Source organism: Eurypyga helias, unplaced genomic scaffold, assembly GCF_000690775.1.
Source record: "Eurypyga helias isolate BGI_N326 unplaced genomic scaffold, ASM69077v1 scaffold18187, whole genome shotgun sequence".
Taxonomy (NCBI): Eukaryota; Metazoa; Chordata; class Aves; order Eurypygiformes; family Eurypygidae; genus Eurypyga; species Eurypyga helias.
Window position 1 is genome coordinate 6,815 of NW_010260399.1, and position 25,125 is coordinate 31,939.

Here is a 25,125-nt window from a genome sequence, read left to right on the forward strand (position 1 = left end):
GGGGGGGGGGATGGGGACGGGAAATATCGAAAGTTTGGGAATAAGTATCTGCCAACTGCTTTACCATACTGCTCCCACTGCAGAATTCAAGTACCCCTGAACATAGTGCTTCTCTTCTGGTATCATTAATTATGTACTTGGCAGTGTACTAAAAATAAAGTGGAACTTCCAAACCTTTGAGAGAAGCAGACAGGTCTGTTTTGGTTAACACATTAGTTTTTGTTTTATTTACCTGCATTTATCAGATCCCTCTTGTATTACTGTACACGAGCAGTCTACAAACAAGACACAATACACCTACCAGGCGAGAGCATATCAACTCGATTAATTTAGGCATAAGCTACCCTAGAACATGGTACACAGTTCACATGAAGGGAAAAGAAGATTTCAGATATTTCCCTAGGTTTGTATCGGCAGTGTTAAAAGAAACAGTATTTGTAATAGGAAGTTCTCTCATTTACCAAAGCTTGATTTGCTATGGATTTCTCTCTTCATTGCTTTTGGGGAAAAAAGAACAAACTCAGCTCTTCTCCATTAAAACACAATCTCAAATTATAAAAATAACTTCTTAAATTCTTTTGTGTACTTATGACTTCTGCTTGCATTTGACAGAAAAAGCCACCAAGTTAAAGTGTGCAGCAGGAAACAGTAACATGAACCTAGAAACTGTTTGCTTTTCCACTAAAAATGGAAATACGCTGTAGTGTTTTAGTTATCAGACAATGCAAAATTATTTTTTTCCGTACAGGTTTTTCAATCTAATCTCCTACACATCAAAAGACACCTTTAGTTTTTGCAGAAGGACTCTACAGTACTTGTCTAATTGCTCTTTTATGCCAGTTTAAGTACAACACTGAAAAGTGGAAGAATGCCAATTGATCAATTAAACACTGGAACAATCAAGCAAGCAGATTATTCTCCTTAATGAAGAACCAATAATTTGCAGTAAATTATCAAGAAGTAGAACTACTGAAACCTGTATCCCTACACAGCATGGTAGTAATCCTATTATTTATATAGGAGTAGAGTGTAATTCACCCTAGTAAGTATCTGATTTTTGTAAACTGATAAACACACTGGAAAGAAAGATGCAAGAGTTATTCCCTGCAAAGTATTATGAAGCTTACCCTTTTGAGATGAATTGTTTTTAACGTCACTGCACATTCTGATAAAGCCTGCAACATAATACACGACATTAGACTAATTAGTCTGTTGGTTAAGTATTTAAAGCCAAAGAACTTAATGAGGCCCAAAGCTAGGTCTAGTTCATGCCACTCTTCCCTCATTTTCCCCTCACACAATGCTAACTGAGCCTCAACCTTCCAATTTTTGTTCCACTCTAACCAGAAAAATTTCTGTCACAGCTGGACCCAAAATGAACTAAAGAACAGCCACCTGCGTGTGCTCCCCCCGCACTGAACATTAGTTAATATGTAATAGAGGTCAATGATATATACTCAGACATGCAATGCTCTAGCTTGATTTTGAGGACAGATGAATTAGAGTACAGTACCACAATATCAGTAACTCATCACCCAGGTATCTCAATAAAAAACACAAGCGATTTCATTTGAGAACATGATCTTGGATACCCCATGGCCATTGTAGGTTTCTTAGCCTGATTCTGCCCCCAAAGAATGAAAGCAGAAAAACCCAAGTGTCCATAATACACACCAATACTGTCTGGGCATCTGCCAAGTCAAATGTTTGTTTCAAAGGTGCTAAGAAACATGCAGGAACAATGTGCTTGTAGACAAAGTCTGCAAAACCTACTGGTCCATCTTCACCTCCTGAAAAGAAAAACAACATTCCATGTTCAACATTGCCTTGAGGTTAGTAGAAGCTGCAAAGGGATTACAGAAAGAAAGTCTTACCCCAAAGCTCCACCAATTTAGAAAGAATAATAAAACAAGTCTTCTGGGCAATAGGATCTGGGTAATCCACTGCGCCTTGAATGACAGTGAACAACACACGTTCCACATTCTCTGCACCTTAAAAACATTAAAATGAGCTAATCATTTCAACTTGCAGCCTAAAACGTTTCTGTACTCTTACACCATTTTATATAAACACTGACCTGAAGACATGCTTCAACTTCAGATAGCTCTTCTTTGCACAAAACTCAAATATTTTTGGGAAGTTTCCCCTGTGACAACTCTTATTTAGGTTCTAACTGAGGAAGGGGGCATGCTGGAAAAGAGGGCTTTTTTCCTTTTTTTTTTTTTTTTAAGTTTGGAGATTTTAGTTGCTTCTCTGGCCTTTAAAACATACAAAGGTGAGAGGGGTAGTTTAATCTGCTCACAAATACAGGTGGTCTTCTCTCAACTCAAACATGGTAAAGTTAAATAAAACTCTGGTGCTACTCACTTAACCTAACCAAAATACAGAAAAATATTTTCATCACACTTCAAATTTCTGTGCTGTCTCTATGCTTATTTCTGTTAAATTCCTTTAAAAATTTCTTGTTCTATCACACCTACCGAAGTGCCTCTTCTAAGAAAGCTCTCACTGCTTAATGCCACCCTTTCCTTTCCCCACAGGTATTACCATCATTTTAGGATGAGGGAAAGGAAGTCTATCACCTATCAGATGAGTGACTTTACAGATTCTCAATCACTAGCCATCCTGATGGAATACAGACAGAATTACTTAATCAAACAATGGAACATTGGACTTCAAATTCCTGCTATGAAAAGCACTTAATTTGCATTTGGCCACTAAGGGTGAAGAAAATCTGGTAACTACATACAGGTCATACAATGCCTTCTACCATAAACAACGAAATCAGGTGATGGTAGTACAAATTTAAAGACAGTACTAGCGTGTCCTGCAGAAAATTACCACCATAATGACCACAGGCAGCTGTGAGTGGTCTAGACATTATTATATATTGTATGATCTCCGATTCACCAACCAAATACAGTGATGCACAAGGATGTATTATACACCACCATTCTCCTTAAAGAGTGATCACATATAAGCTAAAAAGCTCAATGGGAAAAACATGTTTATACAGCTGGATTTCACAAACCCAAATTCCTGTGCAAGCAGCAAGTTTAACAGTGTCTTTATGTTAGTCCATTCTACCCTAAACACAGCTAATAGAACTAGGCTAATGATTTTAGTAGACAAAACAGAAGAGTAACCATAGTAGTGTTCTTTGAGAAACAGATCTACTTACCTTGATTAGCTATGACTTCACTCATTCCACTGCCAGTTACTGTCTGCAGAAAAGCAAAGTAACTCCTCCGTAACATCTGTTTCTCTAAAGCGGCAGACTGGTCATTTTCTTCTGCTGGAAGGAGCAACACCTCAAAAATTGCATGAAGTAGTGGCATAAACATCTGTTGCAGAAAAGGTGAAACCTGTGTCTGTGGAGATTGGAAGAGGGTATTAAACAGTTACAGAACTTCAACATTTCAAAATTAAAACCTAAGGGCTGATGTTACAATTCTCAGCTTTGATTCACCTTTACAATTAGCATTTTCCTGTGCCAACTACTATAACAAAGTGAGTCCCATCAGGGTCACCATGAGTGTCTTGACAAAAATACCTAGCCCTGTCTAGTCTCATTCTGAGTAGGAACAGAAGCTTTTTCAGGATTTCTCATCCTTCTGTTCAGCCAGACAATACTTCAAATTCCCTGTAAAATCAAGGCGGGGGCTATTGTAAAGTCACTGTAGCTACAGAAAATGCACCTCTAAGATGTTAAAAGTGGCAGCAGGACAACTTTTATAGCACTTGTCTTTGAAGACTGCTTAAAGTAAAAAAAGTCTTCCTGAGCTGAAACACTACTGGCATTACAGAATAAACTTGCCATTTATGTCCTACTTGCAGTGAGAAATACAGGTAAGTGCACTGAATTAGTTGAAAATTATGAACTGAAAAACTGAAGGTGTTTGCTAATCAGCAACACCCTAGAGTTCCACAAAGAAGGAACTCAGATTTCTTAATGCTTAAGCAAGTTTTTATCTTTAATATTCTCTCTACTGTACCTTGAAAGTATTCAAGGTGAGACTACTGAAGCTAGGATCTTTATTTTAACCTAGTGTGGTAAGAATGGTACAGTATCATACAGTTAAACATCGTATCTCAACACTATTTGTCCAGTCTTGCTCCTATGATTTTTTAACCTTCTTCACCTTACACAGAATATTTTTATCTATTATTCACTACTGTTTTCTGGAATTGCTTTTAGCATAACTTTCAAAAAGGGACAGAGTAATAAGAGTCTTCGTACCTAATCTCTGCAATACTTGGTTTTTCAAAATTCCTTCTCTCTGCTCTGCAGATGGGTTATTCCAAACAGAGGGACACATGCTAGCTTCACACAGGTGTACTATACCTCTGTTCTACTGCCCACAAAATGCACTTCACTTGTAATTTTGCATTCTGCTGAAAGACTTAGACCTATTTGTGGCCAGCAGGTCAAGGGAGGTGATTCTCCCCTCTAATCTGCTCTTGTGAGACCCCACCTGGAGTACTGCATCGAGCTCTGGAGCCCTCAACATAAAAAGCATATAGACTGGTTGGAACGAGTCCAGAGGAGGCCACAAAGACAATTGGAGGGCTGGAGCACCTCTCCTATGATGAAAGGCTGATAGAGGGGCTTGTTCAGCCTGGAGAAGCAAAGGCTCCGGGGAGACCTTACAGAAGCCTTCCAGTACCTGAAGGGGCTACAAGGAAGCTGGGGGGGACTTTTTACAAGGGCCTGTAGTGACAGGACAAGGGGTAACAGGTCTAAATTGAAAGCGGGGAGACTTATATTGGATATCAGGAAGAAGTTCTTCCTGGAGAGGGTGGTGAGGCACTGGAACAGGTTGCCCAGAGAATCTGTGGGTGCCCCATCCCTGGAAGTGTTCAAGGCCAGGCTGGATGGGGCTTTGAGCAACCTGGTCTAGTGGAAGGTGTCCCTGCCCATGGCAGGGAGGTTGGAACTAGATGGTCTTTAAGGTCCCTTCCAACCCAAACCATTCTATGATTCTATTTAAAGGGCTTCTTAACCTTCTCAAACAGCAATGAATTTCCTATCTCATTCCAGGGAATGAACCACAAGTAACAGGTTAGTAACTTCCTGGTTTCAAACAGTTCAAAGTCAATGAAATATATGAAGCTCTCAGGCTACAACTTAAGAACCTTTGCTAGACAATCAGTCAACAGTCCTATTCCCAACTTCATATGCATCTCAAGCCTCAAAACCTCCATATTTGTCAACCTAAGCCTCAGCATACATTTTTATGCAACACCACTCCATCAAGGTCTTATAAATCAATATTCTTCCCCATATGCTCATCTAGTATTTCTGTATTCTCTTTCTCCTGGCAATTTTATAAGAAATGAAAAACTCGCTTCAGAGCTTGCATAGTCTGTAATACGAGTAATATGAGTCTGTAACACTTCGGTAGGGGGCATGAAGTTAGTTGTGTCAATAAAAAAGTAATTTTGTACTGCAAGTAATATTTGATGTAAAAATATTAAACCCCAAAATTTAGAAACCCCAAAATTCTGAGACTAATCAAAGAAAAAACACTCATTTAATGACTGCGAGTCCAGCAACATATGACTCTGGTTTTAAGATTAGGTTTCCCAGTAGCAGCCTTAGAAATATTTATTAGTGGTGAGACAAGCTTAAGACACACCTATTTTTCTGGAACCAGAAAAAAGAGCAACACTTGGATCCTGAAAAGCTTATGCAGTATCATACCTTAAACTTAGCTGTTATTTGGTTTATAAGAGGAATGAATTCTTGAAGATCTTTCGCTTCACAGTCTTTAAGCATGTGTTCAGAGGCAGAAGGAATGAATGGAAGAACTTCTTCCTCTAGGCAAATAATCATGCGGTGAAGGAAAGTGCGGACACCACTTCTCAGAACTTCCTTTTGTAATGGGCAACTGAGAGCTGGCAAAAATGTTTGTAAGCAGTCCAGATAAACCTCCGAGCAGCCACACTGCTTTACAGTTTGCTTATTGCTGAAAGCCTTGCTGGTTCGGCTGTAAAAGCAATAATACACTAAGTTTCAAGCTCACGTTTTAATACAATGAAGAAACAGTAACACTGAGAACAACATGTATTTTACAACCCATGCACTAAACTAGAATATTACATTTCAGGAAAAGGGAGCCAAACTCTGGAATTAATGAACAGAATTGAATATGAAGTAGCTACATTTTGGCAGTTTTTGGAGAACTAAATTCTAAAAATTTTCAAACAATGTATGATTAGAATAGCTCCATACAATTCTTTAAGAAAGGGAATAGATGCTGGTTCATTATAAACTTGCTCAATATTCTCTGTATCTCCATCCATAGCTGCCTTTTCTAAGGGGACTTAACTCATTTTCTGGGCTACCGTAAGAAATTCTACCACCACTGATGATTGTCTAGGCCAATAAAGCACAGGTAGAAACTCAGCCCCTCCTCCCAATAAATCCTTAGTATTTCCCTTTTACTCGAACCAGAAACACACACAGAGTCACTGTGCTGTACCTACCTAGCAAACCCAACGGCATGATTGAGGCAGTCAGCCAGTGCCATCTGTCTGTCCTCATCTTGTGCCATCATCAGTTTTTCTAACAATACTTTGAACTTCTCCATCAGTGGAGTCAACAAATTCCTCATCAGAACCTGTTTTCTTTCTGCAGAGTATTCGCTGTTAACTATTAATACTCCAGCTGTTTCATAAATGAAAAGTTGATCATCACTGCTTAACAGAGCCTGGTAACCATTTTCCTAAAATGGAAGATAACAGGCATAATTCACTAAATGTTCTTTATCAAAGCTGTCTTCTCAGAATTTAAAGATATAACTCTTTCTTTAATCAAATAATCTGTATAGTACATTTTCTGTATTTTTATTCTCTTTCTAGCAGAAGTGTCAAGTACAGGTGAAAACAGTTGAAGGAACAACTATTTTTACACAGTTCAGACAGTTCTCTATATAGACCCATTTCTAGCCTATGCTCCCAGAAACCCATATAAGCAGGATTATTAAAATTAGGTACAAATGTAAGCATGCAAGTGATCTCACACCAAAAGAGCAAGACAATTATTTGTGTTTAAATGCTAAGCCTACAGTTCAGCAAGTACCTGGGCACACCAATGAGTAAGGGCAAGCCTTATTTATTACAAAAACCTGCTGTAAATACTCACAGGAGGTGAAAGTTCCAGCAGGTCTTGTATCCTATTCAGAACATCTTCAATAAAGGGATTCATTTGCTTACTGAAGTAAAACACAAGTACATAACACTATTGAGACACGTGTGCATTTTTACAGCTTGTATGAAACACCAGGAAACCGGCAAAGTTAGACACTAAACTACCTTTATATATCAAAGCACTGCTGTAGAAAAACCTGGCTTACGGATACGGTGCTTGTGGCAAGCCAAACAGACACATGGCATGGTGGGAAATAAATATTTCTTTCCCTCATTTTTTTATAGCATGTATAAATAGCCTCATTCATCTCTCTGAAATATTTTCATCAACAGTTGAAAAACAGGATGCTTCTGAAATCTGAAGCATCCTGGAGCTTCTTCTGCCTCTACATTAAACACATGCCTGTGAAATCAGACCAACAGGACGGGACTGTTTCAAGGGCTCTAACAGACCGTGTAAATATCATCAGTATAAATTCTGTAAATATTCAGAATTTGGTCAGGGATTGGGAAGAGTTGTTCTTGGGAGTCTCCAGATCCACTCACTCTCAGCTCTGCTCCCTGAGGAAAAGCAGGATAGATATTTGCATTGCTCATCAGTTTTACCATCTGATCAAAATAAACTACGCATATGTATTCGAGTTCTTTGTTCTGTGACAAATTTTTCCACTGCTACCTTAATATTATACAATAGGACAACCCTGTTAGAGCAGTGTTTTGATATTGCAGTCAATTTGAAGCCCAGACTGTTTCGGTGACAACTGTGAGTTACAGAAGGGCCATGTATCATAAATTCAGTGCAATTTGCATACATTAGTAACAGCCTTACTCACTTAAGAGACTTGACAAATCTGGAAAAGAGGTAAGCTGTTCGACTTCGTACTTTGGGACTTGTATGGCGAAGGCCACGGTGATCTAAAAATGCCATCTGCAATCAAAAAGTATCTCAGCCTTAGAATCCCTAAAAAAGGGGCAGAGGGTGTAGGAGAGCTAATCATCCAACAATTTAAGGAACCCAGCTTCTTCAGACCTTCAGAAAATAAGGTTTCCTAAGTCTGAAGAACTTACCTAGTCTTACCTACTGGAAAATATGAGATGAAACTTACTAGAACAGCTGGAATGTGCTGAGGTTCAACAGCAAAGAATTTTTCATATCTAACCACTGTTTCAAAGAATTCCAGGGTCACTGATGTATGTTGATAGGCACTAACACCAGAAGTCACCAGCTACAAATAAAAGCATTAGCAAGTGAGTACTTCAGCCATTTGTAACACCAAACTACACTGTAAAGTGATGTGCTGGTAATACAGATGAGCTATTTAAACTGGAATGTTCCAGTCTTTAACAGTATTTTTAAACAGGTCCCACAACACACATGCTTACCGTTCTCATCATGTCTTGTAAAGCTGTAGCTTTTGTAACATCACCAGAGAAATGAGCACCATGAGATACAGGAAGAGCCTCAGCCAACATATACAGCAGCCTTATTGCTACTTCTACTTCCATAAATCGTGTGGTCTGCCAATTCCTAGAGAAAGAATATGAAAATTGTGTTACTCTGTAGCAGCTTATGAAATAATCACCATTCTACCACGTTAGTATTTTTCTTTTGAGCCTCCTTCAGATATACAGCATAAAAAGAGCAGATTTCAACAAAGAAAAATATTGTAAACCCCAGGCAGTATTTCTGGATGCTTCTGGAAGACTTTATTCACAAGTGCAGCACATTTCCATCAGAGTGCTACCGATTTTCTTTTACCAGTTTTAACCTGAAAGCTACAGATTTCTTGAAGCACTTATTTAGATACAAAACCACCTACTACGATGTGGGACAAGCCATTCAGCTTCGCTTAAAAGGGCTCACTAAAGAGCAAGGAAGCCACCAACAATACTAGATTCCTCTTTGTACACACACAACTACCCTCTCGTAGTCAGGCAACTAGTAATGATGGGTTTTTTATCTACAAGCATAATTTCCAAGATTGGTTCTGCTTTTTTTGTAAGACATACTTTACTTTTTTTTCCCCTATCTAACCTTAGTTTTCTGATAGCAGTAATACATAAAGTGATTTGCCACATCTCTTAAGCATTTCCTTGAGGTGCAAAGTGAACACCTGTCCAAATAGCTGTTGCTGTGTAGGTAAATGACAAAGATCAGGAGACATCTTCAGGGAAGAAAACAATAGCTGCCATTTCAGGTTACAAAAAGAAGGTGGTTTTTTTTTTCCTTTCTAAATGGCTGAACACAAGATTATACAATGTCATATTTATCATGAAGTTGTAACAAGCTCCTTCTATCGATCGGCTTTGCCATGCTACATCACACTTAAGTTCATTACAAACTCTGACAGTTACAAAAGGCAAAAAATGTGAAGGGCATTGTGTAAACAAGTTAAAAAACCTGACTTACTGAAGCGTAGTGTTAAAAACTCTGCGGACAGACGCCAACAGTAACTCCGGTGAGACCTGAGCAAGTCTGTCCAGCAACAGTTTCAACTGTTTTCTGTACTCCACAAACATTGCTTCATCTTCACCCTGCCAAGCATTCACATGTCAGTGAAGTCCGTATTTTCACGTTTAAATTAATCCACAACCATTTTACACAATCACACCTGAAACAACAACGTGTACATACAAGAAAACTACATCACGCTCAGAGAATTCAATAATGGTTGCCCTATGCTCTTGCAACATAACAGCAGGCTCCTTTTTTGTCTGGTTGTAATAGGTTGAGATCTAATGCATTCGGCCCAGAAACATATTAAAAAGGCTTTCCAAACTGAAAACTAGCCAAAAGTACAAGAAAGAAAACGCTCTCGGCAAAGCCTTATTAACCCAGTTCTTGAAAATTGTCTCACTCCTCAAAGAGCTTCCTTCTCAACATCTAGCCGAGTTTTAAAATTGAACTGACAGAAACATTTATGATGGACTGCAGACAGTTTAAGTTAACCTTTTTAAGACTATAGCTCTCTGAACAGCCTGGAGCCTAAGTAAATAACATATTCAATCATTATTGTTGGCTGACAGAGATGTAAGCATAGGAGTAAAGTAAAATCAAAGACCTTCTGCTTCCTTTAGCTTATTTTTGCAGAGGTATGACCATCTGAAGTAGGTCAAGCAGCATCTCTTAGACTTTAATTACACAACGTTTCTCAAATTTTTTTGCAATACAGAACTGATGTGCAGAAACACAAAGTCACACTGAACAAGCCAGCTCAACAGCTATGTTTAGTTAACAGCACAGCTCTATTTGCTTAGGAATAGTTCTGCACAAAATGCAGCCAGAAATACTCTGTTAACTGAACCGGCTTGGATATCTCTTTACTATGTTGTTTTGTCCTATGCAGACATGCCCAGAGGTTAAAAAAAAGCTTTCCACATAGAAAAAAAACTTAGTCTACAGACATTTGCTTCCTACCTTCAAATCCTTCATCTATGAAAAATACGGATTTTTAAAGCATGAGCAAGTTTTACTACATGTAATTTAAGTTGCATTTGTCTGTTTATTCATATAACATAATACCTCATTTTCAAAATTATATTCTTCATCATATGTCAACTTCTTCATAACAGCCAACATGATTGCCTAAGATAAAAACAGAACTGTAAGCCTAGAAGCAGACAAGTGATAAGAAGCAGCAGTTAAAATCCTACAGTGAAATGAACTCGGTGAATAAAGCAAGTGCTAAGTGTTCACAAATATTTTAAATACCATTTGATTTATTATTTGCAGAGGTTTAGCAGAAGTAACAGTCCAAATTAAAACAGATGTATTACATCCAAACAATAGACAGATGCCATTCCAGATACACAACATAGTGTTGGAGACTGAAAGCCAGATAATAGGGGGCTTGGAGCTCTATTTCCCACGTGTCACTTCTGCTGTTTGGTTCCCACTGAAAATAACAATTAAGATGACTGAACAGAGGACTGGCAGAGGAAACTAAACAGGTTCTACAAGATCCTATTTTAAAGGGGCAGGTCAGCTTAGCCATAGCATTTAACTTCTCCAATAGCTCAACATCCTTGAAAGATTTTCTTTTTGGGACAAGTTAGAAGATAAATTGGTTCAGCAAAGAACCGAGGCATAAGAGCCAGGAGCAGCAAACAAGAAAAGCAAAACCTTCCCTTTTCAGCAGCAGCAAGTTGTTAAATCAACTAAAGCACTGATGAGCGATTTCACCTTAGTAAGAATTGTTGGGAAGTCCTGAAACAGACTTGATCTTGTCTCTACTGAAGTCTCAAATCTAAATGAATCACTTTGATCTTACTAAGCATTTACTACAAGTTTTTAGAACTGTTTCAGTGTTTAAAATACATGGAGTACTCAATTCCAGTCATGTTTTCCAGAATGGATAGAAATTGGGCAGAGTTAGGTAAAACAAGTGTTTAAAAAAATATATATTTTTATTCTACTTCAGTTTAACAATTTGTTCTGGGAAGCCTACAAAAATGTGTATTAAATCTAAATATTCCACATGGACAGAAAGCTATTCTGAAAAAATTAAACTGAAGCCGAGGCAGACCATATTTTTTTGTCTATGACAACAATAAAGTGTAAGAAGTCCAAGAGAACATTATCAATATTCTTCTCAGCACAACCAAAGCACGGCATCATACTAGCTACTGTGAGGAAAATTAAGTCTATCCCAACTAACACCCACCAGCACAGCAAGAAAGCAAGCTTGAGATTTCAGGACAGTAACACATTCCAATTTTAATTGTCTTAAATGCACTGCAGTAGCAATTTGGTTTGATCCAGTTACAAGAAAAAGAGACATAGTAACAGAAATAAAAACATTCAGTGGTGTTAGCAAACTTCTTATTGTGTTATCTCATCCAATTTAAAGAGACATTAGACAAAACCAGATCGTGCCTCACTAATACGGTGGGTGGCCTTCTATGATGGGGTCACAACCTTGGCGAATAGAGGACTTGTGCAAAGCCTTCGATACTGTCCCACAAGACACCCTTGTCTCTAAACTGGAGAGACATGGATTTGATGGATGGACAGCTCAACAGATTAAAAAAACTGGCTGGATGGTCAACGGCTCAATGTCTGAGTGGAGACCAGTGACAAGTGGTGTTGCTCAGGGGTTGGTGTTGGGACTGGTATTGTTTAACACCTCTGTTAGTGACACGGACAGTGGAATTGAGTGCACCCTCAGCAAGTTTGCTGATGACATCAAGCTGTGTGTGGTGCGGTCAACACGCTGGAGGGAAGGGATGCCATCCAGAGGGACCTTGACAGGCTGGAGAGGTGGGCCACTGCCAACCTCATGGAGTTCAACAAGGCCAAGTGCAAGGTCCTGCACCTGGGTTGGGGCAATCCCAAACACAAGTACAGGCTGGGTGGAGAGTGGATAGAGAGCAGCCCTGAGGAGAAGGACTTGGGGGTACTGGTTGTCGAAAAACTGAACATGAGCCGGCAGTGTGCACTGGCAGCCCAGAAGACCAACCGTATCCTGGGCTGTATCCAGAGAAGTGTGGCCAGCAGGTCGAGGGAGGGGATTCTGCCCCTGTACTCTGCTCTGGTGAGACCCCACCTGGAGTACTGCGTCCAGCTGTGGAGCCCTCAACATCAGAAAGATATCGACCAGTAGGAGCTAGTACAAAGGAGGCCACGAAGATGCTCAGAGGGCTGGAGCACCTCTCCTATGGTGACAGGCTGACAGAGTTGGGCTTGTTCAGCCTGGAGAAGCGAAGGTTCCGGGGAGACCTTACTGCAGCCTTCCAGTACCTGAAAAGGCCTACAAGGAAGCTGGGGGGGGCTTTTTACAAGGCCTGTAGTGATGGGACACTTATGGTTATGGGTTTAAATTAGGTATCAGGAAGAAGTTCTTCACAGAGAGGGTGGTGAGGCACTGGAACAGGTTGCCCAGAGAAGCTGTGGATGCCCCATCCCTGGAAGTGTTCAAGGCCAGGCTGGATGAGGCTGGGAGCAACCTGGTCTAGTGGAAGGTGTCCCTGCCCATGGCAGGGGGGTTGGAACTAGATGATCTTTAAGGTCCCTTCCAACCCAAACAATTTTATGATTCTATCCAGATAACCTAGACCAGATACCAAAATTCAACTTTTCATGTTAGAACAGGTACAGAATTCAGTTTTCTTTGTAAAGGAACAGGAATCACAGCGGTCAGCTGTATGAACTTAAATACCAGCAGTGACCTAACCAGTTCAACATCTAAAATAGTACATCCACACTGGTGTAGAAGCGCCACAGGGAGAAGAAATTAAAAACAGGACTGTGCTGAAAAAACAACCAAGTTTACTACCACCAAAACTGGACAGAAACCTTATTAAACTTAATGCTTTATATATAAACTTAAGCTTACATATAAACTCAAGCATAAACTTTAGCTTGATGTATAGTTTAATCTAATGCTTAACATGTAACTGCTCATTTTAAGTAGAACTATTATATTTAAATTGCAGATTCTTCCATAAGTTTAACTTATGGTACTAACAAGGTCTGAATTCATGACAACCCTTCCCATACTTCTAATCCTTAGGAGACAGGGCAGGTTTTAATAAAAATACAAAGTTTAAAAAAACCCCTCCTCTTCTATCTTGATTTAAGAATGTTCTATCGACTGTACAGACTGTGCAGGAGCTTACCAACATATGCTTAAGGGTTGCTTGGGAAGTCCAGATCTAAAACAGCTTTCATCTTCATACACAATTCAACATAGGTTTAAAGAAACATCTGTAGCTACTTAGCAGAAAATAGAACATACTGTCCTTATTTCTACGTCTTTCTTTTTAATTATTGTCACACACACATTTTAAGGCATATAAATAAAACATTATTTGTTTCAGCAAAATTCTCACTCAATGTGTTCTTAAAAAAAGATCTCTAGTAAAAAGAAAATACTTACCTCTACGTTAGCTTTTTGTTGGTCTGAAAGTGCAGAAAGCTGTAAAATAAATTTCAAGTGTTATAGTAACTCCTTTATTACTGTCTAACAGGAAAAGACAAGTTTACTTTTTTAACAGTCATATGATATGCAAGCCTTCTTTCCACTTAATTTAAGATTTAACCCCATTCCTTCAGATTTCTAACCAACACTATAGAAACAGCACGACCACAGCCACTAAGGACACTGAATGCTAGTTAGTCAAAAAACCTATTTAGCAAGTCAGTTGGGACACAGTACGAGATTCAGATATTCCCACAATAAATCACGTCAAAAAGTGATGTAAAGTCAAAGCCAGACATATTTACTTGTTTCAAGATGTGAAGGTAGTCATAACAAAAGCCAATGATATTAGATGAGATGTCATCATCTTCGTGAATTAGCAGTTGCAACATTAGGGCCACTTTTGCTTCAATAGCTTGCAGAGTGTCTTGAGCACTCTTCATATCACCATTTTTTATCAGTTTAGTCCAACTAGCTATTAATGCTTGCCCCATCCCATTAACCAGCTTCGAAAATCTGGCCAGAAAATCCACATCATCTTCCTGCAAGAAAAGAAATCCAATTAAAAATACTCGCAGAGCTCATGTTTAAATGGCATGAGCTTACAGACTGTACTCTCCACGTCTAGTATGTAGAAGTAGTAAAAGCAACATTAATGAAAAGTACAATTGTCTGATTTTCCCCAGGGAATGAAGGGAGAAATTAAAGCAATGCCAGATTTGGTTGTCCTCCATTGTACAACAGTAGCTTGCTTCATTTCTTCAAATTAGCTTGCTTCTTTTTACTTTACAGCAAGAAGCAGGTTCAAAATAAAAGCAGAAGCACATACCTACCACAAGTTTTAGGCTGTATAAGAGGAAAATCTTTTTACAGGAAAATTTCAAAGAATTAACAGCTATAGTTCATTTGAGAAACAGGTAACGAGTAACTTCGGGTGCTGCCTGTAAGAGTGAGTTAATATTAAAGTATTTACAGCTTGCTTTTGCAGAAATACATTTATCAGAATTGAGAAATAGCCCTAGACCAGTCACCCCAAACATGTTTTGCTCCCTGCTATAACTGTACAAAAGCAGAATAAGTCTTCCTCAGAATGACTGAGGTTAAGATTTTGAGAGGAACACCTCCCGAATTGATGAATGCGCATTTTCCGCATTCTAGTAGGAATACAAATTTGACAGAGGCTTCAAAATGAAGAGATAACTGCCTCCCCACTTAAGGGCTTCATAAGGACTCGTTACTCCTTCTCCATGGCAGGTAGCAAACAACTGTTCCTTGAACACTGCAACTGCCAGGGAACATGTATTTGGTTAGTAAGTATAGTTTTCCAGCTTACAGATAAGAATTTCAAGTCTCATGTCTGATGGTGCAGACATGCAGAACAGGACATGTGCCCTTAAGAAAGCTCTTTCCCCTACCTAATTACGCACAGCTGATTTAACATCTCACCCTAAAAAACCTCCATGCTGGCTACAATACCTAACACAAAATCATTCATAATAGAAGATTCAAGGCAACAAAACACAGAAGCAAGCATTAACAGTAAGCACAACAGGCTTTAGGATAAGAAGCGTCACGTAATACCTTGCTTCTGAAATGAAAACCTCATGCTGAGGACAAACGAAATGTGATGTGTTTTAAATGAGAAAGGAGTATTAATAACAAGCTGTTTATTTAAGTATGACAAAAGCGTGAGAAGTGTTTAGCTTTGATGCAAAAACATAACTAATTCTCCCTAATCTGTGGACTTGAGTTTTAGCGTTTTTTGTTTATCTGCTTACTTAAGAACGGCAAGAAACCTATGACTTATTCCTATTGTAAAAACCAATATACAAACCTGATCAATGCTGAAGAGGCCAGCAGACTGCAATACTTGACATAAAGATTCAACCAGTTTTGTTTTATCAGTTGGGTCCATTCCCTTATTTACAATTTCAAACAAACAATCACAGGCTTCTTCACGGAGAACTTCCACAGACATGTGACCTAGCAGCATATTTATAAACCTTCAGAGAAATAAACTTTTGTTAATGTAAGATCTTATGGAAACTTTTTATTATTTGTGTGCATATCCACAATGGTTTCTTTTTTTAAGACAGTTATAAAGTATATTGTACTGACTAAACCCAGCATTTTTATACATTTTAAGGAGAACCCAGCAAACTCTGTAGTGTCTATTTTGGCCACTACATCAGCTTGGCTTGCAAAGTCAATCACTCCACTAAAAAACAAAACAAAACAAAAATCTCCCAATCTTTGTATATAATTAAAGTCCTTCTTAAAAAAAAAAAAGGATTTTAATTCTGTTTCACAGAAATGCAGTCAGCAGAGTATCAAGGTTATTTTTGCAAAGATATCAAAACCATCAAAAGCCCCTTACCTTTCATTGGCTATCAGGCTCAGATCTATCCAGGATACATAAGCTCCAACTACTTCAAGGCACTGGCATGTCAACTCTGAATTATTATATTGATAGTTTTGTAAGATTTGGTACCATGATTCCACCAAACTTGGAATGCACTGTTCCCTCATAGTATCTTTTAATAAGGTGTTCCTACGAGCTTCCTATCAATACAGAAAAAGGACAAGTCAATCTTGTCATAGATTAGCATCTTGTCAAATTAGCACCACCTTTGGGTCTACTAACAGAGAGCACTTGAGTTATTTATCTTGCTTGGATAATTTAGAAATCCAATTTCTAAATTTTTTTTTCTTGCAAGAAATAGAAACAAAATACTATAGTTTTTGCCTTTTTTCCCTACCACAATGCCCAAACACTGAAGGCAGGCAGGCAAAAGAAAAAATCTCCTAGATCATTAAATGGATTTTTGATGTTAGGATTCCTTAGAACAGGGACTAGAAGAATTAACATTTTTAAATGACTCAGCCTAACATTAAATTGGCTAACTCACTCCATTAGATTTTGTTTGCTAGCTCTTAAAAAAAAAAAAACCACCACCAAACACCCACACATTAACCAAAAAGTATGAAATCAAACAGCTTTTGGACCTAAACCACATGATGTCTCTCTAAGGCAGAGCTGCCATAGGAAGAAAAACAACATCTCTGCAAGTCTTCTGCTCTTATTAAAGAGAACTTTCTGAAAGCTTAAAACAAATACTAATGCAAAATAACAACTTGCCTCTGATGTATGAACAACATCCCGGTCTACCAGCTCAGCATCAACAGCCATCAGGATTCTGAGGTACATATCCACACCTCGTGGATTGAGGTCAACTACTGACAGAATATCAAAAAAAAACTTGGGCCATTTTGTGAGATACTCAGTAACAAAAAGCAACGCAAAGACCTGTGCTGCTTTGTTGCGGATAAAAGTCTTCTCAGGCTGGGGATTCAGCATCTGGTAGAAACAAGATATTTTATTTGTATATTCTTACTAAATTAGAGAAGAAACACACATGCTTGTTGATGTCTGTATAGCGACTAATGTACTACCTCTCTTCCTGGCTGACAATAATAAAAAGCCTTACCTTTCCAAGCATTTTGAAGAAAATTTAGCTAAATTGTAATCAAGCAAGGAAAACATTCTCTCTGGGTGATAGTCCTAAGACATAAGATTCATAGCACAGAATCATAGAATAGTTTGGGTTGGAAGGGGCCTTTAAAGGTTATCTAGTCCAAGCCCCCAGCACCGAGCAGGGATATCTGCAACTAGAACAGGTTGTTCAGAGCCCTGTGTCCAGCCTGACCTTGAATGTTTCCAGGGATGAGGCATCTACCACCTCTCTGGGCAAACTGTTCCAGAGTTTCACCACCTTCACTGTAAAAAGTTTTTTCCTTGTATCTAGTCTAAATCTCTCCGCTTTTCATGTAAAACAATTACCTCTTGTCCTGTTGCAACAGGCCCTGCTAAATTCTTTCTTAAAAGCCCCCTGTAAGTACTAGAAGGCCACAATAAGATCCCACTGGTGCCTCTTCTTCTCCAGGCTGAACCACCCCAACTCTTTTTTCACAGGATAGGTGTTCCATCCCCCTGACCTTTTCTGTGACCTCCACCAGGCCCATGTCTTTCCAGTGCTGAAAGCTCCAGAGCTGGATGCAGTACTCCAGGTGCAGTCTCACCAGCACAGAGTAAACTCTTGGGCCCAACTGACATTACATGTTCAGCTACAGTAACTAATTCCACAAGAAAGAGTAGCCAATACTCTGCCACAATATTAACAGAGTAGTCATGCTGTTCATTCATAAACACCTGCTAGTATTCTGAGTAGCCAGGAGAGTCTTAAAAACAGAATTACTGCTGCTCCTCCTCCAGACATGCAGTAACATCATAAACCTGGACTATGCATCTCTAATGGGAAACTTTTAACAACCCTTATTTCACACACAACCACAGTCATTATCTCAAGGAAGAGTTTTATATTTAGTAATAAGCTCAAGTACAGACTTCTTCAGAATATCTGATTTAAAGAATTTCTAATAACGATTAGCACGTTTAAAGCTTTTAACCATCAGATACCATGTGTCTTCAGGAAGCCATCTCTAAACTCAAAGGACAGATTTAACATTTAGCCCACACCCAGTGCCTTATGTTAGCTTACTAATAAGCATACTGTGTAAGACTGCTGTGAAGGGACATACTTACCTGTGCTTGCAGCCATGTTACGAGTGTTTCTCTAATGAGCTGCTGCTGGACTTCAGTAAGTTCAGAGTATCTGAAACAAACCACAGCGAGATTAAAAAATATAACTGCTTTATGACAAGCATCAACATTCAGTAATGCTAAAAACTCTTCTAACATTGCACATAATACTGGCTATTAATGTAAGAGAAAGGTTCCTAGAAAAGGAATTTACACAGCTATTTGCGTGTTAAAATTCTGAATCAAAGACAAAAATAAGGAAAAACATTTTGCTATAATTAATAGATATCACTTTGAGGCACTACTGCTTCCTATATCAGTAGGAGCTGCTTGAAATTTTGCAGGAAGGCTGCTCTATCAAGGACAGTACTTATGACCCTGATAAAAATACACATTTGACCATAAGCCATGGGGAGAAGGAAGAGACATCTGTATACACTCAGACTTGTTTACTACACACTGAAGAGTGTCAGTAGTTAGCACAAGGAAGTCTTTCACTGATCTGACCTACAGTACATTTATTATCAGACATATGTCAAAACAAAAAAGCAAACAAGCAATTCTGCTTTAGGTCATATATATATATAGTCTTGGCAAAATTTGACATACCCAGACCCTCAAATACTACCCACACAACATTCTCCTTCGCAGGACTAGCTAAGCTGAGAACACTGCTTGCAATAGAGCTTGCTATAAGTTTGGCACAGTCCTTAACATGACTGACTGCTGAACATGCCAGTATTCCTGCCACAAGTAACTATTCATTAAGGACAAGAAAAAAACCAACCCCACTGTAAACACTCAAAGACAAGAAGAAGCAGGAAAAAAAAAAACCAACACCAAAAAAACATACTGCAGGAAGCAGGTAACAGAAGTGGAATGAGCAGAGGAAGATTGACAATGAGGTAAAATCAGGTAAAAAAAAAAAGTCACAGGAAGTTCAGTCTCTCATTTCTGCTCTGACACATAACCGTGAAAATCAGTTACAAAATACATCTCATTACTATCTAAAGCCTGACCCACACGTTCAGTGTATTGCAACCAGTCATTATGATATTCCAAGTGGCAGACACCTCTTCCATAATTCAAGTCCAGACCAAAGGAGTCCAAAGTGTGGAAAAAAAAAAAACAGTTCCATGCAATAAAACTTATATTATTTCAAATTATTTTTGCTTAATTAGGACACTATGAAAACACCACTCAGTGAATGAAGCTTGTATTATTTTAAAGTATTTTTGCCTAAAATTACAGCTCTATGAAAACACTACTCAGTGAAAAGACTACTTTCTCTTAACTTCTCTGCCATCGTTATTGAATGAATAAGGCTTTGTCTGAAGTCCAGGACTCTGTACTGAGCAAGGCTGCTGCTTGCAGGACTCTTCTGTAAAAATTAGTGAGTACAGAATAAGGCTTCAATCTCCAGAAAGGAATGGCTAAGTTTCAAGCAGTCCTTGGTAACTGGGTGCACCTATACACAGGTGACACACCAGCAAAGTAGAGCATGCTGTTCAAAACCCAACTACCACTCCCCCAGGGAAAGGTGAAGAAATACAAGGAAGTCCTCTGGACTGGATTAAAGCCACTTCATCAGCCACACCAAAATGACAGATACCATTTTAAATTTCGTTGCAAGCAGAATAAAAAGGGGAAAATTGAATGGACGCACGTAGCTAGTATCAAGAAAGATTACTCACTTAAACTTAATTTGATGTTCCAGTACTTGAAAACAAAAGAACTTGATGTGATCATCACTAGAAAAGAAAATTCTGTTACTGGTGGCAATATGGTACACTGGGAAGAAAAAAAAAAATTCCTCAAATATTACAACCAGGTCATCCCTTTGTCAAATCAAGAATTACTGTACAGAGAAAAATGCTACTACTGTTGTTTCAAAGCAAAAGTTACAAATATTCTAGCAGTTCATTTGATAAAAATGAGCTACTCAAAATAATATTTATGTTTGACGTTATAAACGTTTTGTATAGCCACCAACTTGTTACGCTTTGATTTCAGTATTGAACATACAAAACGACAGCACCCATTGTATCCTGCATTTATAAAAATCTGTCAGGCTTCAATCATATGTTCAGGATTCATTAGTACACTAAGTGCAAGTTGTATGTTGTGTCTTAAACAGCAATGCTAAAGACAAGCTGAGGTATAGATTAAGAACGGACATTCCACATGCTCTATAATCTACGTTAGTTTTTCCTCATCTAAAAACTGTAACAATTGCTGTATTCTGGTAAAGATTATAAAATTCTATTTTCAAGTCTCGTGTGGGTTTGTCAGTCATTGCATATTCTGTTGCAGTCAGAAGTTTTGAAAAATAATTTACAATAAAGCATTCACAATAAATCACTGTTGTTATTCAGGAGGGACACATACGTCAGTTTCCTTCCAACCAGAGTTACTCTGTGATACACCAGCAACCCAGTATTTGAGACCTAAAGACATAACTTTATGTAAAAGTAGTGGTGACTACACACTCTCTGCATCTTCAAAAATGGGATGGCCTACTCCACAGAATAGGGCCTAGGAACCACTTCTGAGATTACTGCATATAGAGCCTAGAGTCTCACAATGGGCCATTTTCAGCACTCCTCCCCAAAGGATATCATTAGAACTCATTCTTTTTCCCTGGATTTCATAAAGCAGCAGTCTTTAGGCTACTAAATTAATATGGAGTTTTATTTATACATTGCTTTTCCTTGAAAAACATTATACAGAACCCACAGATCAACTATGATACTAAAAATTGTATGAAAATCATTAACTTTTAGTGATTTACAGTTTGCCCGTTGTGCTGTAGAGCTAAAAACAGACCCAAATACATTGCTAATGAAAACAAGCAATGATTCTTATCTACATTACCTATATATACTCTGAGCTAATGCTTCTGCGCAGACTTGCCAAGCATCCTGAGATATCTTCAGCTGCTCAAAGTAGGCTAGTGCCTGCAAACATCCAAGTAAGTTTCATTTTAAAAAAAGAACAAATGAACCATAGAGGAAGACATCTCATTCACACTTAAACTCACATTTAAACAGCTCTCCTTCGGAAAAATAAACAAACAGTATTTGGATACATCCAAGCATTTATGTGTCTCCTTAATTACCATAACACAAGAGTGTTTCTTCAAAAGCTAACAACATAGATACACATTTCCACTGTACATGTAATCCAAAGTTTTTTGTTTCTTAAATATACAAGTCAGAATCAGAAATGTTGAGGTTAGAAGGGACCTCTGGAGACAGGGTTGACTACAGAAAGTTGCTCAGGGCTTTTCCATTTAGCTGGAAGTTCACATCCAAGTTAAAATTCCTTCCACAAATTTTAAAGAGATTTTTTTTCACTGAAAATTCCTCACTATTTGTGTTGCACCACTTTGGCTGTATCAGACTCCTCAAGCTCAAGAAACAATTGAACACTGATCCCCCACCTACTGTCTATGAATGTATTAGAGACTGGAAAAAACTTCTACCAAATTTCAGATAATCAAGGTGCTTATCAGAACTTCTGAATAGCTTTTTACAACAATTAACTTGATCCAATTGCTTTAAGATTTAGTGTGGCCTGTTACAGAAAACAATTAAGTAACTCTTGAAACAGATTAGATTAACGACATTATTTCAGTTGTACGAATGCCTGTATTTCAAGTTTTTTGGCTTTTTTTCCCCCCTGCGTTAGTTCATAATCATATCCATTCAAAGTAAATTCCCGAAGTAATTATTCAGTGAGTTAAGCCCTTAAAACAAGAATTCACTTCCTGTAGACAGTACATGTAATTTTTTTATACTGAACAGTTTTACCAGAAACTGTTTAACACTTCCTTTATATGATACCTTTTCACTAAACATGTATGATGTAAGTCACCTTTTGCTATGAAATGTTCCAAAATTAGGCAGACTGCATAGCTAAAAGGCGAATAAAGCTGTAAATTTCAAATTTTATAGTGATACTCTGTTAACAGAACACCATCCTTTCAAAAAGGACAAATACCCAGAACCAACATATTTAACAGACTGCTTAACAACACCAGGCTGCATCAAACTACATTTTTAATTCTCCTATATATTCCGGGATTTTTATAAACATAAAACCACGGTATTAACATCCTCATTTCTGAAAGATTTTCCTGGAGGAGACAATTGAATACACTTGCTAATGAGTAAGCAGAAATATTTACACATTAAATAGTTATATAAATTGTAATGCCTTTTCATTTTATGCAAACCTGTGTAAGGAGCTGAGCAACAAGTACAAAGAATTGAAAGGACTGAAGAAGTCACGAGAAAAAGAAATTCTATGCACGTTAAGTGGTATTTCCCTGACACACGACCTTCAGCTTACATGCTTGTAGCATGACTTTTTTTGTTGTACTTGCCACCACAAACCCTAGGTATTGGTTAACCAAAAACAACCACATCAAACCCCCAACCCCCAGCCCAAGAAAATGTAACACTTTTGCACTGAAACAGCACCCCCAATTATTATGGAGATAAGCAAGTTAATTACATACTCTTTGTCTGAAGTCCGCATCAGCATTTGGGTTTAGCCCTAAAAGGGCTTGTTCATCCATCTCTATTGCTATACTCTTTGTTTCTTGCTCCTAACTGGTTTGCCCACTTCTTCTGGAGAAGAAACTACAATCATCTGCAAACAGAAAAGGAGAAACTTTATTTGCCCAGCAGAACAACAAAAATTAAAAGCAGGACAGCAACAACCACAGAAGTTTGCCCACAAACCTCAAACACATCGTGTTTACTCCTCCAAAACATGAATGCGCACACTTCTGATACAGATACCGGAATTCTATCCTTTAATCAACTTTATAGTACAGCTTATTGAATAAGGTCAATTTGAAGTGTCCATACATTTCAGTTCTCTTGAAAAGAGCTAATATAACCTTAATGAACAGAGAAACAGCATAATGTATACCATTTAACTGAAAGGCTTGAACTCAGATTTCAAGCACACAGAGGTTTCAGCAAGGTATGACATAAGCATAAACATGCTACTTAAGTGATACACCGCTGTATTTTTTCCCACCACAAACTTAACTGCAAAAAACCAACTCTACTCATCTCTAATATTGTTAAGACGCTTTATAAACCCATTTATGAAGTATTTCCCCTAGAGGGGTAAAGCCATTAAGAGGTCTTTCTTCTAAAGCAAGCACGCACAAGTGAAGTGTCTTAGAAATGAACCACAAAATACACCATACTGAGTTGTTGAGTTTTTCTGTTCCTACTAACGGGTGCTGATTTACTTGCAATGATTTTTATTCAGAAAAATTCAGTGTAAAATTAACAAGCAAGCTAGAGAAATGTTCTAAAGATGATGCGACTCTACAGGCTGCTCTGCAATGCTCTGGCAAGACACAGGAGATTAAAAAAAAAAAAATGTATCAAGTACTAGGATGCTGTTAAACATCAAGAGGGGACAAAAATCCATCTATCCTTCAAAGCCCTGCCCAACCCCCTCCCCCCTCATGGTAGCATAGTTAGTTAGACCTGAAATAAGGCCTTGTTGCATAAGTATGCAAGAGGTAGGGGAAAGTAAGACAGACAAGAAGAAGAGATGAAAACCAAAGGAGCCGTGGTTTGAAGCTGCCTATACGCCTATAGGTAGAACTTGTGATTTCATAGTATTGCGTGTCTCATGCACACTGCACTGCTCACCCTCCCCCACTGGAAGAAAGGTGGCACGGTGACAACTGACAGCAAGCACGTCTAAAAGGGAGAGCCCAAGATTTAGCACGCTAACAGACGTTTCTATCAGACTCATCACAAAATACACTGTAACAAGATGCATCCTGAGTAGCAATTTACTAAGTAAAATTGAGTTCGTACCAAAAAAAAAAAAAAAGCAGGTTGCTGCAGTATAGAAACCAGAAAGTCAGGAACAAAGCGATGACTCGTGGCAAACCAAGCTTCACACACTGCCTTACACCACAGTGCAATGCTGCTCAGGGACAAAACCTTTAGGGATTAAGGCTGCTCTGCTGAGTCCTCTGCGTTCCCAGCTTGTTTTCCCCATAATCAACATCCACAACAGCCAGATTAAAATAAAGGTAAAACGCTACAGGAAAAATGACTAATTTTTTTTTAAACAGCATTTTTCTGTACCAACAGCTGTATAATCCAGGCACCGTGGAGAACTCTTCAACTAGACCAGAAATTTTTTCTTTCTGGAAGTGACATAGTATGTCTTCATTTCAGGCATATTCTTACTGACCAGGAATTCCCTGTGAGGAGTAAGACCACCTTCTTGCTCCCCCCAAGACTTGGCCATTCACACCCCACCGCGTCGAGAGCTTCGGCGGAGACACCGGGGCTGCACCTTAACCCCCTCAGCCCCTTCTCGGGGCCGCTGCGGAGTGACAAAGCACTCCTGCGGCGTGCAGCCGCTGCAGGGCCAGGCGACGGCCCTCCCACGGCGCGACGGCGG

At 38.6% G+C, this 25,125-nt stretch overlaps 1 protein-coding gene across 1 annotated transcript in view; it reads right to left on the reverse strand.

The window, feature by feature from the left end:
* XPOT (exportin, tRNA) overlaps window positions 1-23,332 on the reverse strand; it is a 26,067-nt gene extending 2,735 nt beyond the window's left edge. The window contains exons 1-21 of the mRNA XM_010155029.1: window positions 23,195-23,332; window positions 21,547-21,629; window positions 20,367-20,423; window positions 18,676-18,745; window positions 17,212-17,430; window positions 16,450-16,634; window positions 15,907-16,075; window positions 14,378-14,614; window positions 14,031-14,069; window positions 10,676-10,738; window positions 9,563-9,687; window positions 8,536-8,680; window positions 8,259-8,378; window positions 7,986-8,080; window positions 7,148-7,217; window positions 6,490-6,728; window positions 5,705-5,990; window positions 3,182-3,371; window positions 1,875-1,991; window positions 1,675-1,790; window positions 1,128-1,175 (exon numbers count right to left, since the gene is read on the reverse strand). Coding sequence (XP_010153331.1) covers window positions 1,128-1,175; window positions 1,675-1,790; window positions 1,875-1,991; window positions 3,182-3,371; window positions 5,705-5,990; window positions 6,490-6,728; window positions 7,148-7,217; window positions 7,986-8,080; window positions 8,259-8,378; window positions 8,536-8,680; window positions 9,563-9,687; window positions 10,676-10,738; window positions 14,031-14,069; window positions 14,378-14,614; window positions 15,907-16,075; window positions 16,450-16,634; window positions 17,212-17,430; window positions 18,676-18,745; window positions 20,367-20,423; window positions 21,547-21,629; window positions 23,195-23,254 — 2,733 coding nt within the window. The 5' untranslated portion in view covers window positions 23,255-23,332. The remainder of the gene's footprint in view (window positions 1-1,127; window positions 1,176-1,674; window positions 1,791-1,874; window positions 1,992-3,181; window positions 3,372-5,704; window positions 5,991-6,489; window positions 6,729-7,147; window positions 7,218-7,985; window positions 8,081-8,258; window positions 8,379-8,535; window positions 8,681-9,562; window positions 9,688-10,675; window positions 10,739-14,030; window positions 14,070-14,377; window positions 14,615-15,906; window positions 16,076-16,449; window positions 16,635-17,211; window positions 17,431-18,675; window positions 18,746-20,366; window positions 20,424-21,546; window positions 21,630-23,194) is intronic.
* Window positions 23,333-25,125: the final 1,793 nt, after the last annotated feature.